At 40.4% G+C, this 15,317-nt stretch overlaps 1 protein-coding gene across 1 annotated transcript in view; it reads right to left on the bottom strand.

Annotated features, from left to right (window-relative positions):
• Nucleotides 1–15,317, bottom strand: part of LOC136865932 (GTP-binding protein Rit2) — a 196,681-nt gene that overhangs the window by 23,040 nt on the left and 158,324 nt on the right. Inside the window, exon 5 of the mRNA XM_067142483.2 lies at nt 1,927–2,119. Within this exon, the coding sequence (XP_066998584.1) occupies nt 1,927–2,119 (193 nt within the window). The remainder of the gene's footprint in view (nt 1–1,926; nt 2,120–15,317) is intronic.

Below are 15,317 nucleotides of genomic sequence, written 5' to 3'. Positions count from 1 at the left end.
TATATCGGAGCTGTAACTTCGCCGACATTAGCCGCGGTGAAATGGTACGTGTCATAAAAGAGGATCATAAAGCCAGCTCTAACAGAACCTTAAGGTCGTAGTGCGATATGAACGATGCATTGCAGCAAAACATACTGCAGATTATTTACCGTGAAAGACACCTGTTTCTTCCCACTAGCAGATCGGTGGCGCCGACTGCGCTAAACCTCTTTACGGACGACTACGCAGGCGGAACGTTGGACTGTAACAGGGACTGTCTAGAAAGGTCTTTATGATTGCTGTCATCTTAAACTCATGATTGAAGGGGATTTCACAATTTACGTCATCTTAAACTCATCACTGAGCAAACATAATGCGTTAGATTAGCTTCAATGTCGTAAAATTGAGTGAAACTCGTAACTTGGTGCAGTTTCATTTTAGGACTGTGGACCTAAACCACATACCAGCGCCACTGTGAATATTAAATATTTGACAGGCCAGAAATCGAACTAGGGCCTCCGAGGGTGAAGATAGTAGCCCTTATCAATACCCTACTGAGGTGGTAGTTGGACTATAAAGTTCGAAACTTTTTAAAAATTGTGCTATAGCGTTAAACTCAGTCATTTCATTAATAATTTTCAACCCAATATAGTTCGAGTGATGTTATGAAGTATTTCATGAAATGTCATTAAATTTTGCATCTTGAACATTGTGCTACAATTACTTACTACACTCAGCCTTTCTAACGTTGAAATATTCAGGACGTTGCACGGCATCAATAAGCTCATTCAACATAGAATCTTATTAAAGTTCTTCAATTATGTGAAAGAGGAATATAATTTTAAATCCATTAATCAAAATGTCCTAAGAGTATGATTGGTTTTAGAACATGTATAGAAGCAGAGGAAATTGATGAGATAAATCATGATACAAAAGATACGAAAACACACAGAAAAATCACAAAATCTAAGAAAATCAGAAATAAATTAAAGAGCCAGGAGATGTAAGAAGAAATTGTTCTTTGGCTGCCTCATATGAGTGTTATGAAATGATTTATGTCCTCAGTTAAAGTACTGGAAAAGTAAATGAACATAAACGAACGATACTTAACCATAATTCTTTTTCATTCTGACAAAATACCATGTGAATATTCAATATAATTTAAAACAGTATAGGATTTTAATCTTGTAAATATAAATCTTCAAAAACCTGATGAACCCACTACTACACTGGGGAGAAACTCCGGTAATTTCGCGATTGAAAAAGCCTAAAATCTTAAGAGATTAAATGTTTTTAATCATAAATCTTGACAACATTTATACAGGTGTCACGTGGCATCGTTTGGTGTTATAATCCAGAAATATCATGATATCATATCGATGGCCTAGAATGAAAACCTCGTATCTCACAAAGTTCTTCCTATCCATTATTTCCCTTAAGACTGGTCACGCCTCCCAGCCACACATGAATATGCAGTCCATCAGAACAATGTTCGTTGTGTTCTTTATTCTATGCCGACGTGTGAAGGAAAATGAACCTTAGCGTACCGTACTATAGGAAGGTATGTCTGCGTGACGTACTTACTAACTCCTAGAGATAATTTTTATAAGGTTCATTTTCCTTTACGCGTCAGCATAGGAAAATAAACCCAATGAACATTGTTCTGATGGACTGCATATCCAAATGTGGTTGGGAGGCGTGACCAGTCTTAAGGGAAATAATGGATAGGAAGAACTTTTTGAGATACGAGGTATTCAATCTAGGCCATCGATATGCCATAACTGGGCTGTAAAGGGTTTTAATATAATGTATGGAAACATGATTTTACACGGTTAACAAAAAAATTATGGTAGTTGACCGTAATTGTGCTGTAAATTACAACTTACTAACGAAGACACACATAGGAGGAGCAAGATAAGAAAGGAAGGAAATAGTGAGGGTACATACCTTCAGTTGTGACGGTCCGACTGCGTACCAGATCTGTCTTATTGGCCACGAGAATAACGGCCTTCGAGCTGACAGAGTCACTCTTCCACAGACTCTGGAGGATCTCTTCTGCGCAGAGCAGGCTGGCCCGGTCGACTGTGGAGTACACCACACAGTAAGCGTGGGGTTCATACGTGGTGATGCAGTTCTCCGGCTGCAACAAGAAAAATGACCAACATGTTCGGAATCTACTTGATCTCAAAACTATTTTTCTTTATTAATTTATTACATTTCTGGTGTTAATGTGGAAATATTCGAGGCCAATGTCTACCAACAATTTTGAGTACTGTTATATCGACTAACAAATGGACGAATATGTTGTAAAACACATCACATGGTGAAAATGTCTACCAAAATGGGTTAATAATTCACTGAAAACAGTGATATTTGAGGTTTGGTGTAGAAATAGTCACTAACAAACTTTTAAAACCTCGGCTACGATGGAATGGTCACGTTCTTTGCACCGGGAGCAATTCTGTTTCTAGAAGAGCACTGATCTGAGCCTCCCTGCTATCGACTGTGAGGTTAACCAAAGAAGCGTTGGCTATACACGCTACGTGATGACCTGATCATGGTAAGACTTGAAAGACGCTGCCGATATTCTAAAATGCAATTAACGGTGGAAACAAATTGATCTTTACTAAGGTGGAATTAGCGTTAGGAAGGAGAATACCAACACCGTTCGTAAAGAAGTATTATTAACTCAGAAATACTATTATAAGGACAAAAAGTCCATGATAGTAGTGATACTACTCTACTAGAAAAAGACCTACACCAGGCGTCTCCGAAGTGAAGAAAAGTCTTAGCAAAGCAGACACACTTGACCAGTAAGCACATGCACACAGGGATTTGGAAATCATTTGCAATGTCCTTTGTTTGGAACAAACTGTTTTATGGAAGTCAAAGCCGGACGTTAGGAGAAAGCAAAACAAGATAGCCGTCTTGAAACGGTAAACTTGTGGATATGGTGCAAAACGACAGGAATGACGTGGAATGACTCCAATTAGAGAAGTAAACGAGGTTAGAATTAAAGAAGTAGAAATGGGAGTTAGGAAAATTTATTGGACATATCATTATACACATCATTTTCAGATGTTTTTAAAGGCAAGGTGTTGGGGAAGAAAAGCGTACGACGAACGAAAAAGTCTCTCTGTAACATCAACAGCAGAATAGGGTATGAAATATACACAAGGACGAAAGGAGCTGAGGAAGAAGAAGGGTTGTGTCAAAAATTCGCAATCTTTAAAACAAGAATGAATGATTCGTTGAAATATATTTAACATCATATTTGGATATTTCAAGCATCACTTATCAGTAACAAAAAATAGGAGTCCTTCCAAATGAACCCAAAGCGTCTTTCCACAGTGGATAAGTAGCTCTCTATTAAAAACAAAAAATAATTTGAAGAACAGAAAGACGTGAGACAGAAGGGGCCGAATACCAAATACCTTCTTGTGAAACTCAGACCATTGTATAGTTAGGTTTGGACTAGAGAAAGTTTGCTATATACCTTCATCAATCTAACCTTCGGTTTTTACAGTATGATACTGACAACTATGAGCGATGCTAGTAACACAACTCTTTACGCAGACAGTCTCTGTTATGAATGGTCTGAGACTATGACTTTAAGAGTCGGGTAGTACGAAACATACAGACGTTGTATTTGTGTGCAAGACTGGTAGATTTTATGAATCCAAGTTGGCAAGTCGATGCTGGATCAGTATGGCGGTATTTGAGAGAACCCGAATATCCCTGCACGCAAAAGGACTCCTTTGGCACAAAATACGGGACCTGGAATCTCTCAAAATCCGTGACGTAAAATCGAGACGATTATTATTATTATTATGAAAGAAAAACATTCAGCGAATGGAAACTCAAAATTTATACTAAGGAAACTAAAACCATGGCAATATGTAGGCCCAGTGAAACACACGCATCAGATATCAGGATAGGCAAAGAAACCATTAAAGTAAACTAGTTTTTCTGCCTTGAAAGTCTGATCATTTTCAGAAGTTAAAAGGATAGTAATGGGTAAGAAGGTTCTTCAAAATAAGGATTTGCTGACCAACAAGCATAACTCATAGAAAAATCGGAAGAACTTCGTAAAAATGCTTATTTTGAATGTGCTTCTCTACGGGAGTGAAAGATAGACATTAAGTAAACGAATAAAAGGCAGGCCAGAAACAATAGAAATGTGGATATGGAGGAGAAACAATCGTATAAGCTGGACAGTGAAGTACTGCAAGAAGTAGGAGAAAGAAGAAACCTCATTACTAAAATCGAGAGAAGGAAGATAAAACCCATTGGTCACATCGTACGGCACAGTGACTTCCTCTGCAACATCCTTGAGGAAAGAGTGGCTTTGTAGAGAGAAAGCAGACGGCCAAGAGGGAGCTAATTTAGCAACTTACTCTACAGGATAACCCAACGGCCGTAGCCGTGTTGAAACACCCGATCCCGTGAGATCTCCGAAGTTAAGCAGCATTGGGCGTGGTCAGGAGTTGGATGGGTTGCCACGCGCTGTTGGTGCGGGGTAAGGGAATGGAGGAGCGGAAAGGAACTGGTCACCCTACCGCACGTAAACTCCGGCTCAGGAACACCTCTGCGGAGGTTCGTACCTGCCTTCGGGAAGAATAACCCTTACCTTACTCTACAGGATGAGTTGTAGATATTATTCCGAGCTGAAAATACTGGCTCAGTACAGAAACATATGACTGACGCGGCAAAAGGCTTGTCCTTCAGATTATTATTATTATTATTATTATTATTATTATTATTATTATTATTATTATTGTATTTGTGTATTCTTAGAAGTGAAAAATCTCCCCGGCTACAAAAATAGTCTCATGAGATCCCCCTTCAGCAAGTATTTCAGTTATTTTATTTCTTGAGTATTGTATTAGTGGGGCCAGTTTTTATTGTATCAAAATGTCACTGACCATGACATATACAGTATATCTGCCGCACTTGAGGAACCAATGGTACGCACCGAAGTAAGACAAATACTCAGACAACGTTCTGTTTACTTAGAGACACTCGTTTACGACTCTGAAATTGAAATCTGTTCCCATCCATCCTAGCAAGAGAGCGCGATGGCAACCAATTACCAATATCTAATGGAATCGCTTATTCTGTTTGAATTCAATTGTCTTTGTAGACATTCTTCTTGAAAGTCTACAAGACCAAAGGAGCTCTGCGTCTGAGATTTTACAATCTCGTCTGTAATTATGAAGCAATTATCTGAAACAAGAGAATACTCAAGGACTGCGTATACAGAATAATGACTAATATTATATGCAGCAATAGTAATCAATGAAATTTCTGTTCTCACGAATGGTTCATCTCAGAAGTTGCAAAAGTCGATTGGCCATCAACCCTATTTGGTTAAAGGGACCAGTACATATTTCGCTTAGTAATAATAATAATAATAATAATAATCATAATAATAATAATAATAATAATAATAATAATAATAATAATAATAATAATAATAATAATAATAATAATAATAATAATAATAATAATATAATCTCAGCTGCGGTGTGCAGGCATCTTAATTTGAAGCCAACTGGCTGCCTGTTCGTCAATTTCGACGTGTTGTTTTACTCTAGGCCTATAAGACGTCAAGACGTCATAGTAAATCGAATCTCCCTCGGACGTCTATGGCTGAGTTTTTAATGAATTTTGTCGGGTAAACACCAGATGTGTCACTAGAGAACTTTTACATGCCGACATCGCATGATATGGAGTGTCGAATGGACGTTTTTCTGCTCTTCAAACTTCCGACTACCTCTGACGGATAAATCCTGTATATTTTGTTTTGTTTTACTATTTGTTTTACGTCGCACCGACACAGATAGGTCTTATGGCGACGATGGGAGAGGAAAGGCCAAGGAATGGGAAGGAAGCGGCCGTGGTCTTAATTAGGGTACAGCCCCAGCATTTGCCTCGTGTGAAAATGCGAAACCACGGAAAACCATCTTCACGGCTCCCGACAGTGGGGTTCGAACCCACTATCTCCCGGATACGAGCTCACAGCTGCGCGATCCTAACCGCACGGCCAGCTCGCCCGGTAGGTAGGTAAATCCTTGCCAGGGCTACAAATTCTAAATATCTGGCATTGTGCTCAAGCTTTTTGTGTTGTCGTGATTCACAATAGGTCTCTCTAGTTCAGAAACAAACGTTCGAATCTCAGTGATAACTTCGGTTGTACTGGGTGAAGTTTCTCATGGTGTAAATTTACTCAATGAATTTTCTTATTATTCTTTTCTTGTTCTTCTTCTTAGGCTGGGGATCCGTAAGCCGACATTCTACCACTTGTTTTACTCGAAGTAGTCCACCTCCTGCATTCAGACACCCTGCATGTTGACCTACTCATTTAAACAAATATATGTATCCGTCCCGTAAAATCAGTCCTGTGAAACCAGTCCAGAGGAAGCGCATCCTGTGTCCTCGGCCTAAAGAATTTATACTTGGGCACACTACTATTTACAGTTGAAAGACGGTAGCTAATTACTATGCCACTAGCAGCACAATTTGAAGGTGTGCTCCATAGACATGTTTTGGTTTCTTCCGCGAGAACTGTGGGTGGTTGAGAACTTAGTACCTGCTATACACATATTGCTTTGGTCTCATTATTATTCTATGCTGAAAGTTTCGTTGCTAGTCTTGCCGACAACTCTGCAATCTTCCCTTGTTAGAATACATTTACTCAGGGTACTTTCAAAGATGAGACTTCTTTATCTCCTTCAACAAACTATGCAAACCTAAATACAAGATTTATCCTAAACTCTGACAGTGTCAGCCTACATGATTACAACTGAGGAGCTATCTGACGGTTAGATGATGGCCCTGGTCAAGAAAGTCCATAATAACAGCCAAGAGGACTCGTGCTGACCACACGACACCTCGTAATCTCCAGGCCTTCGGGATGAGCAGCGATCGCTTTGTAGGCCAAGGCTCTTCGGGGGGTGCTGATGCGCCATGGGGTTTGGTTTTGGTTCTGACAGTGTAATTGTGTGAAATTACAATCGAGATCGATCACTGAAACTTGAAACACAATTATGAATACATCGCTCCACTAAGCGATGGCGTCGAGGTTGTCCAACCCCAAAATATGGGCTAAATCCACCCGTAGTTTAAACCTCAAGGAACTGGGGGTAAAGATTCATTGAGTAATGTGGACAATCTTGGAGAGAAACTTCATCCTGTACATGTCATTACCGAGATTCGAACGTCGGTTTCTGAACGAGACAGACCTATTGTGGATCACGACAACACAAACCTTGAGCAAAATGGCAGATAATTAGAATTTGTACACCTGGCAAGGATTTACGTTGATTCTCTCTTAATTAATACATGTATGGTTTTGTATAATTGAAATGTAAAAGAGCAGCTATTTTAGCAAAACCTTCGTCACAGCGAAGACTTATTATTATTATTATTATTATTATTATTATTATTATTATTATTATTATTATTATTATTATTATTATTATATGCTAATTGCTTTACGTCGTACTGACAGAGATAGGTCTTATGGCGACGATGGGAGAGGAAAGGCGTAGGCATGGAATGGAAGTGGCCGTGGCCTTAATTAAGGTACAGCCCCAGCATTTGCGTGGTGTGAAAATGGGAAACCACGGAAAACCATCTTCAGGGCTGCCGACAGTGGGGTTCGAACCCACTATCTCCCGGATGCGAGCTTACAGTTGCGCGTTCCTAACCGCACGGCCAACTCGCCCGGTACGAAGACTTCTAGTATTGATATATTATAAATAGGAGAATTGTATAAAAATGGAAGTTCTTCACTACTCCATTTAAACTTACTTCGTTCGATAAAATTATGAAATAAGATGGAAGACGAAATTTACAATGAACACCAGTGGCGCCCGGTGTAAAGTGGGCAATCTGTATTATTGAAGACGTACATTGGCGTTCTGTTACTGATACTTGGCCTGAGTAAAACATTAGTTGGTATAGTTGGTTAGTTTGTTAGCTAGCGTATTCTCTGTTTCTGAGACCTGCTACTTTTTTTTTTTTTTTTTTGCTAGGGGCTTTACGTTGCACCGACACAGATAGGTCTTATGGCGACGATGGAATAGGAAAGGCCTAGGAGTTGGAAGGAAGCGGCCGTGGCCTTAATTAAGGTACAGCCCCAGCATTTGCCTGGTGTGAAAATGGGAAACCACGGAAAACCATTTTTAGGGCTGCCGATAGTGGGATTCGAACCTACTATCTCCCGGATGCAAGCTCACAGCCGCGCGCCTCTACGCGCACGGCCAACTCGCCCGGTACTGAGACCTGCCACTGATCATCAACTTATCCCGGTGTCCGGTACCTTGGTTAAACGCTCAGCATACTGTTCTTCGGTTCAGAGAGCTCCGGCTTCCATTCCCAGCCGGGTTCGAGATTTGAATTTCATGGTGGTTAATTACATTGTTTCGGGGACTGGATACAGTCGAACATCGATATCTCGAACCTTCATTGCTCTAATTTTTAGTACCTCGAAGTAACTTCAAATTCCCGACCGTTTGTGCTATTCTTCACGTGTGTTTATGTCTCTATTACTCTAAATTCGGTTACACGATTTTCTCGATTTCTCGAAGCAAACATTTCCTCCCTTGGAGCATAAAGTACTATGTAACTCGAATTTTGTACAATTTTCACTGTGCAATACAGCATTTGTAGTTTGTGAGGAACACTTAACAAGTAAAGAAAGGGTTACAGTGGCGTTGGTAGCTAATATGACGGGAACCGAAAAACATACTTCTAATGATCGAAAAATCTGCGCAGCCTGGGTGTGAATTCATTATCGGTCACGCAAGAAAACAACCCCAGAAGTCGTGAATGACGAGCTCGATTTACGAATCTTCGCTGCGTGGTTTCGAACCTACATACAGAGTCAGTCGAATATAAATGATAGTGTTTCTCACAGCAATAAATGTTGTTGAAAAGTATGTGGAAGAAAAGAAAGTTAACAGTAAAAATATAAGAGAATTTTTTTCCAACGGTGTTAACGGAGGTATATTTCTTGTTTCGCTACTGTATGTAGTGTATTCTATCTTCTAAAAGTTATTTTAATCATCATCATCATCATCATCTGTTTACCCTCCAGGTTCGGTTTTTCCCTCGGACTCAGCGAGGGATCCCACTTCTACCGCCTCAAGGGCAGTGTCCCGGAGCTTCAGACTCTTGGTCGGGAGATACAACTGGGGAGAATGATCAGTACCTCGCCCAGGCGGCCTCACCTGCTATGCTGAACAGGGGCCTTGTGGAGGGATGGGAAGATTGGAAGGGATAGGCAAGGAAGAGGGAAGGAAACGGCCGTGGCCTTAAGTTAGGTACCATCCCGGCATTCGCCTGGAGGAGAAGTGGGAAACCACGGAAAACCACTTCCAGGATGGCTGAGGTGGGAATCGAACCCACCTCTACTCAGTTGACCTCCCGAGGCTGAGTGGACCCCGTTCCAGCCCTCGTACCACTTTTCAAATTTCGTGGCAGAGCCGGGAATCGAACCCGGACCACCGGGGGTGGCAGCTAATCACGCTAACCACTACACCACAGAGGCGGACAGTTATTTTAATAAAGGTCATAATTAAATCGTTACCGTAAAATACGAGTTTGTAAGAATTTTTTTAAAACTGTAAAAAATACTGTACAAATGCAGTACAAGCCCGTAGATACATATAATTCAATTATGCGCTATATATGCTCAAAAACGGTATTCTCTACATCTCGAATATTTCGTTAACTCGAAATATTCGATATATCGAGGTTCGACTTTATTTGTAATATCCCTGCAACTCACACACCTCGCACAACACTATCCTCCATCACAATACCACGCAGTTTACACGGCAGATGCCACCCACCCTCATCAGAAGGTCTGCCTCAGTAGGGCAGCGCCAGGCTAGAAGAAAACACACGAAATGATTATGTTATCCAGGTAATATCTATGTTTTATGGATTTTGTTGTGGATTGCCCTTTTGGTGAATATATGACTTTTTTTGCCTCAAGTTGTAGCAGAGTCTTTTCTGCTCATTTTGTTGTATCATTTGTTAAATTATGATGGATATACATATTTTAAAAATAATATTGAAAAGTAGCTTACATTGATTCATTTTTATCTCTGAGGCACACCATACTGCAACACTTTTTTTATAAAGCTTGTCTCAGAAAGTATTTTATGTAGAAGGTATAGACATGGTATATTCATTTATTTTAGCTTGGCAGGATTGCCAAAACAGGTGACATGGTATATTCATTTTAGGTTGGCAGGATTGCCAAAACAGTAATGGAGGATATTTTTTTATATTTGTCGTAATGAGTGTGCATCTTCTCAGTATTTTTACTTTCAATATTATTTGGTTGTGGTGTGAAATATTTATAAGTTACTTAGATTCGTATATTATACAACAATGACTAAACCAAAGGGAGTGTTCAAGAATCGGCATAATAAAATCCTACAGGAACTTGGTGTTTGAATAGGTAAAAATACTGTCAGATGTTTCGAAGACCTGGATCGATTACGGACACAAAAGGCAGAAATTGCAGTTCAGAACATGACCAAAAGAGCTAGGAGAGAAAGAAGAAACAATAAACTTGGTGTGGAAGATAAGAAACAGGATCCAGACTGTGGAGCAGGGTGCTTCTAGTAATTGTATGAACATTTATTACTATAATCATGTGTGTAAGTTTTAAATCCTAATTTCTGAAAAACATGTTTTTCTTGTACAAATGAGCCATTCTCTCAGAAACTATAACAGATAGACACTTGAAATCTTCAGATATATCTAAGTAACATCTGTTAGTACAATGGATCTACACTCATGTAAATTGCTTTGATATCTTGGGAGTTACATAAATAAACGTTCCAAAATTTTGGAAAAAAAGTAATTTGTAAAAAAAAATAATAATTGAAATACATTTCCCAAGTACCTGTAAGCTATCATATTGAGTGTAGATCAGTGAACATCATGAGTACTCAATAACCTTCAGTAAAAATTTCAAATCTCTACCTGAACTAGTTTGTGAGAAAATGGGTCATCAATATGGTAAATTTAACATTACTGTATACGCATAGGGCTTTTAATCTCCCCTTAAGGACGTAAGTTTAACCCAGTTCGGTTTTCTATCTTTCGATTTTAGAGAATGATGCTGGTGTTCCACCGAGAGCGGAATAACGGGTTCACGACTTCGTAAACTTTGTTGGAAGTACCTCCTCTCTGTTGCCCAACTCTGGAACTTGCTCATAGGACTCCATTGAGCCATGAAAGACGTTCTCAAAACTTGGATCGTTTGTTGTTAAGGCAAGAAAGTGATTTTTATATTCTCCACATTCACGCAGCCATGTAACATGTTACTGCTGTTCAAGTTCTCAGGTGGATAGTCTCAGCTGTAAGAGACGTGGCTTTGTCTAACTGTTGCAGGATTGATGTCTGAACAGCACACACTAGAAACAGAACACTTCAACCAGAATACTAGTTTCATCGATTAATAACGATATTCTTTATGATTAAATATAATCTCTCTATATAAAAATGAAATTACAACTATGTGTCTGTTTGCCTTCTGAAATGATATCACGTATAAACCGCTGGGCAAATGTTCTTATAATTTCAAAACCAATCACGAGCGCTAAAACCTCCAAAACTTCTCAAACGTCCGGGAGAAAAGAAATAGAAATGCATGTCTTTTGTTATATTTTTAGTTTATCATTTTAAAACATAATAATCATTTGAAGGTCAGCCTCTGTGATGTAGTGGTTAGTATGATTAGCTGCCACCCCCGGAGGTCCGGGTTCGATTCCCGGCTCTGCCACGAAATTTGAGAAGTGATACGAGGGCTGGAGCGGGGTCCACTCAGCCTCCGGAGGTCAGCTAAGTAGAGGTGGGTTCGATTCCCACCTCAGCCATCCTGGAAGTGGATTTCCGTGGTTTCCCACTTCTCCTCCAGGCAAATGCCGGGATGGTACCTAACTTAAGGCCACGGCCGCTTCCTTCCCTCTTCCTCGTCTATCTCTTCCAATCCTCCCATCCCTCCGCAAGGCCCCTGTTCAGCATAGCAGGTGAGGCCGCCTGGGCGAGGTACTGGTCATCTTCCCCAGTTGTATCTTCCGACCCAGAGTCTGAAGCTCCAGGACACTGCCCTTGAGGCGGTAGAGGTGGGATCCCTCGCTGAGTCCGAGGGAAAAAGCCACCCTGAAGGGTAAATTTGAACCATGGTACATTCAACTTGGCTAAATTTGGAAAATAATGTTACCAATCACTTACCTGTAGCACTTACTGTATAATACCAGTTGAGCTGAAGAATGAAACGGCGTATGGCGTTTAGTGCCGGGAGTGTCCGAGGACAAGTTCGGCTCGCCAGATGCAGGTATTTTGATTTAAGCCCGTAGGCGTCCTGCGCGTTGTAATGACGATGAAAAGATGACGAATTCGACACGTACACCCAGCCCCAGTGACAGCGGAATTAAACCAATTACAGTTAGAAATTTTCGACCCTGCCGGGAATCGAACCCGGGACCCCTGTGACCGAAGGTCAGCACACTAACCATTTAGCCATTCAGCCGGACTGATACCAGTTTAAAGCGTTGGCTTACCATTTGGTATACTCATCTAGCAAAGAATTGCCTCTCATTCTATCGGAAGAAGCTGTCTTTACCAGAAGAGTTGGCCGTGCGGCTAGGGCGCGCAGCTGTGAGCTTGCATCAGGGGGATAGTTGGTTCAAACTCCACTGCCGGCAGTCCTGAAGATGTTATTCCATGGATTACCATTTCCACACTAGGCAAATGCTGGGGCTGTGCCTTAATTTAGTAATTTAGGCCACGGCCTCTTCCTTTCCTGTCCCATCGTCGCCAAAAGACCTGTCTGTATCGATGCTATATAAAACAAACTGTATATAAAAATATTTTTGAAATGCAAAATAATGTAAAAATTAAAGATCCACTGGCTATAATTATGATATCAACAGCCACCTAAAATTATTTTTGTATTCCTTTTCTTTTTCTACTTTTCGTCTTATTATTATTATTATTATTATTATTATTATTATTATTATTATTATTATTATTATTATTATTATTATTTCTTGTATTTTATCAATTATCTGGGGTCGGCATTTGCCTGAATTGAACCCAGATTTCCGGTCGGATGTCCTTCCTTACTCCAATCCTGTGTAATGAGATGTTTTCACTTATGCGTTATTTTGTGGTGGTTGGTAGTGTCTTATAGTGTATGTAAATGAATATGTGTATTAAGACAATCACAAGCACCCAACCCGCGAGCCTGGTATGAAAATAGGAAACCACGGAAAACCATCTTCAGGGCTGCCGACAGTGGGGCTCGAACCCACTATCTTAGGATCAAAATATCTTCATTCATAATTGAATTTTCGAGCTCTCAATAGAATGTGATGCATTCTCCTGCGAAGCCATATTTCAAATGCTTCATTTCGGCTGATTGTCGCTGCGTTTTGTGTTCTAGCGTGACACCCGTATAACACTACTGACTACTGTAGTTACGCGTTGCTTGTTTCAGTTTCAAATGCAGAATTTTACAGCGGAACAAAAACCTTTGGCACGCACAACCTATTAAGGGGCTCGGCCTGCCAAAGCGACTGTTGCCCAATGAGATGATCTGAAGGTAATGGAGTTCCACATAATCAGCTTGGTTTTGTTGACCGGGTCTGCTGCTATTCAAAACAAACAACTCTTCAGTTAAATTCATGAGGTCATGCGAGCCAGTCTAGGATTAAAATCCTTGGACAAACTGAGGCCCGCAGGTAAGAGGCAGGTACGGTATACCTACACCACGGGGCTGGGATATAATAGGTAAGAAACATCCTGTTGTCAATATACTGTATGTTTGATTTTTATCCACTACATAAAGATTTTCATAGTCGAAAAACAAATTAAAAACTGCAGCTAAATACAGAACTGTATAGCCTTTCTACGTTCATCAACAGACGTTGCCCACTACATTGAAACTTACCGAGCTCGACAGCTGCAGTCGCTTAAGTGCGGCCAGTATCCCGTAATCGGGAGATAGTGGGTTCGAGCCCCACTGTCGGCAGCCCTGAAGGTGGTTTTCCGTGGTTTCCCATTTTCACACCAGGCAAATGCCGGGGCTGTACCTTAATTAAGGCCACGGCCGTTTCCTTCCACTTCCTAGGCCTTTCCTATCCCATCGTCGCCATAAGACATATCTGTGTCGGTGCGACGTAAAGCAAATAGCAAGAACATTGAAACTTATGAATAGCTCTTAAACGAACGTCTCGAAGTAAATCTGAAGAGTGCATTGCTTCACAAAGTTCTTTTCAGAGGCGTACTGATCTTTTTGAAATCCATTTCAAAGGTATACAATACCATGCTCATAGTTGGTATGTTATACAATATGAAATCGATTCTTGGATGTTCGCATATTGGTACCATGAGATAAGAAAAATACCCATAGAATGCCAGAGGAGAATAAGGATAAGAAAGTACACGCCATCAACGAAGTATCGCTTCGTACTGAACTTGTAAAGAGAAAACACTAGGGAACTCTGAAACAACAATGTGGCTAGAACCACAATTGTGCTGGTTTACAGACTCGGCCACAGTGTAGTTAACCGCTGACACGTCTCTCAAGTTTATTTCACCAACTCTCAAGAACGTCAGTGTCAGTGGAACTAAACATACAATCTGAATGACGTTAACCTCATCTCAGGAAGCATTATCTAGAGAAATTGCTATTATTTTTGTTGCTCATTTTCGCGTTATAAAGTTACTCGCTTCCCACCAAGGTGGCCGTAGTTCGTATTCCAGCTTCTTCAGGTGTGTTTTTGAAATAAAAAGGTGTTTCTCACTGGTTTGGATTCCTAATAAAACTGAAGGTCCCGGACTTATATTGGAGGGGTGACAGAAGTTTCGTTATTGTCGCTTACCGGGACTATCCTCTGTATTTTTTCCTCTCATTTTTTCACAGTTAGGATGCAGAAAGAACATGCTTGGATATTACCGTACATAAATTATAAGAACCCTAATCCAGTACCAACAGTAAAAACGGATATGAGGGGCATTGGCTTGAGGCTAAACGACGTTCATGAGCGTGCAGAATGGCGTTTGACGACTCCACCTGCGGGACAACGCGAAGTAAAATGAAAATAATAATAAGAAGAATGTAGAACCAGCTAGTTACTATTTCAAACTCCGGCGATGGCACAACAACTACACGGGTTATCCGGAAACTTCTGTAGCCACATGTAAACAGAACTGATGACTGAGGATGTTATAAAATAATTGCATGGCCCATATCAATACCTCAATCGCAGTCCATGCTTCCGGTCTGAGCACAAGCGATATACCAA

The sequence above is a fragment of the Anabrus simplex genome, chromosome 1, assembly GCF_040414725.1.
Source record: "Anabrus simplex isolate iqAnaSimp1 chromosome 1, ASM4041472v1, whole genome shotgun sequence".
Taxonomy (NCBI): domain Eukaryota; kingdom Metazoa; phylum Arthropoda; class Insecta; order Orthoptera; family Tettigoniidae; genus Anabrus; species Anabrus simplex.
Note: the sequence above shows the minus strand (reverse complement) of the source record. Positions and strands in the feature narration are given on the sequence as shown.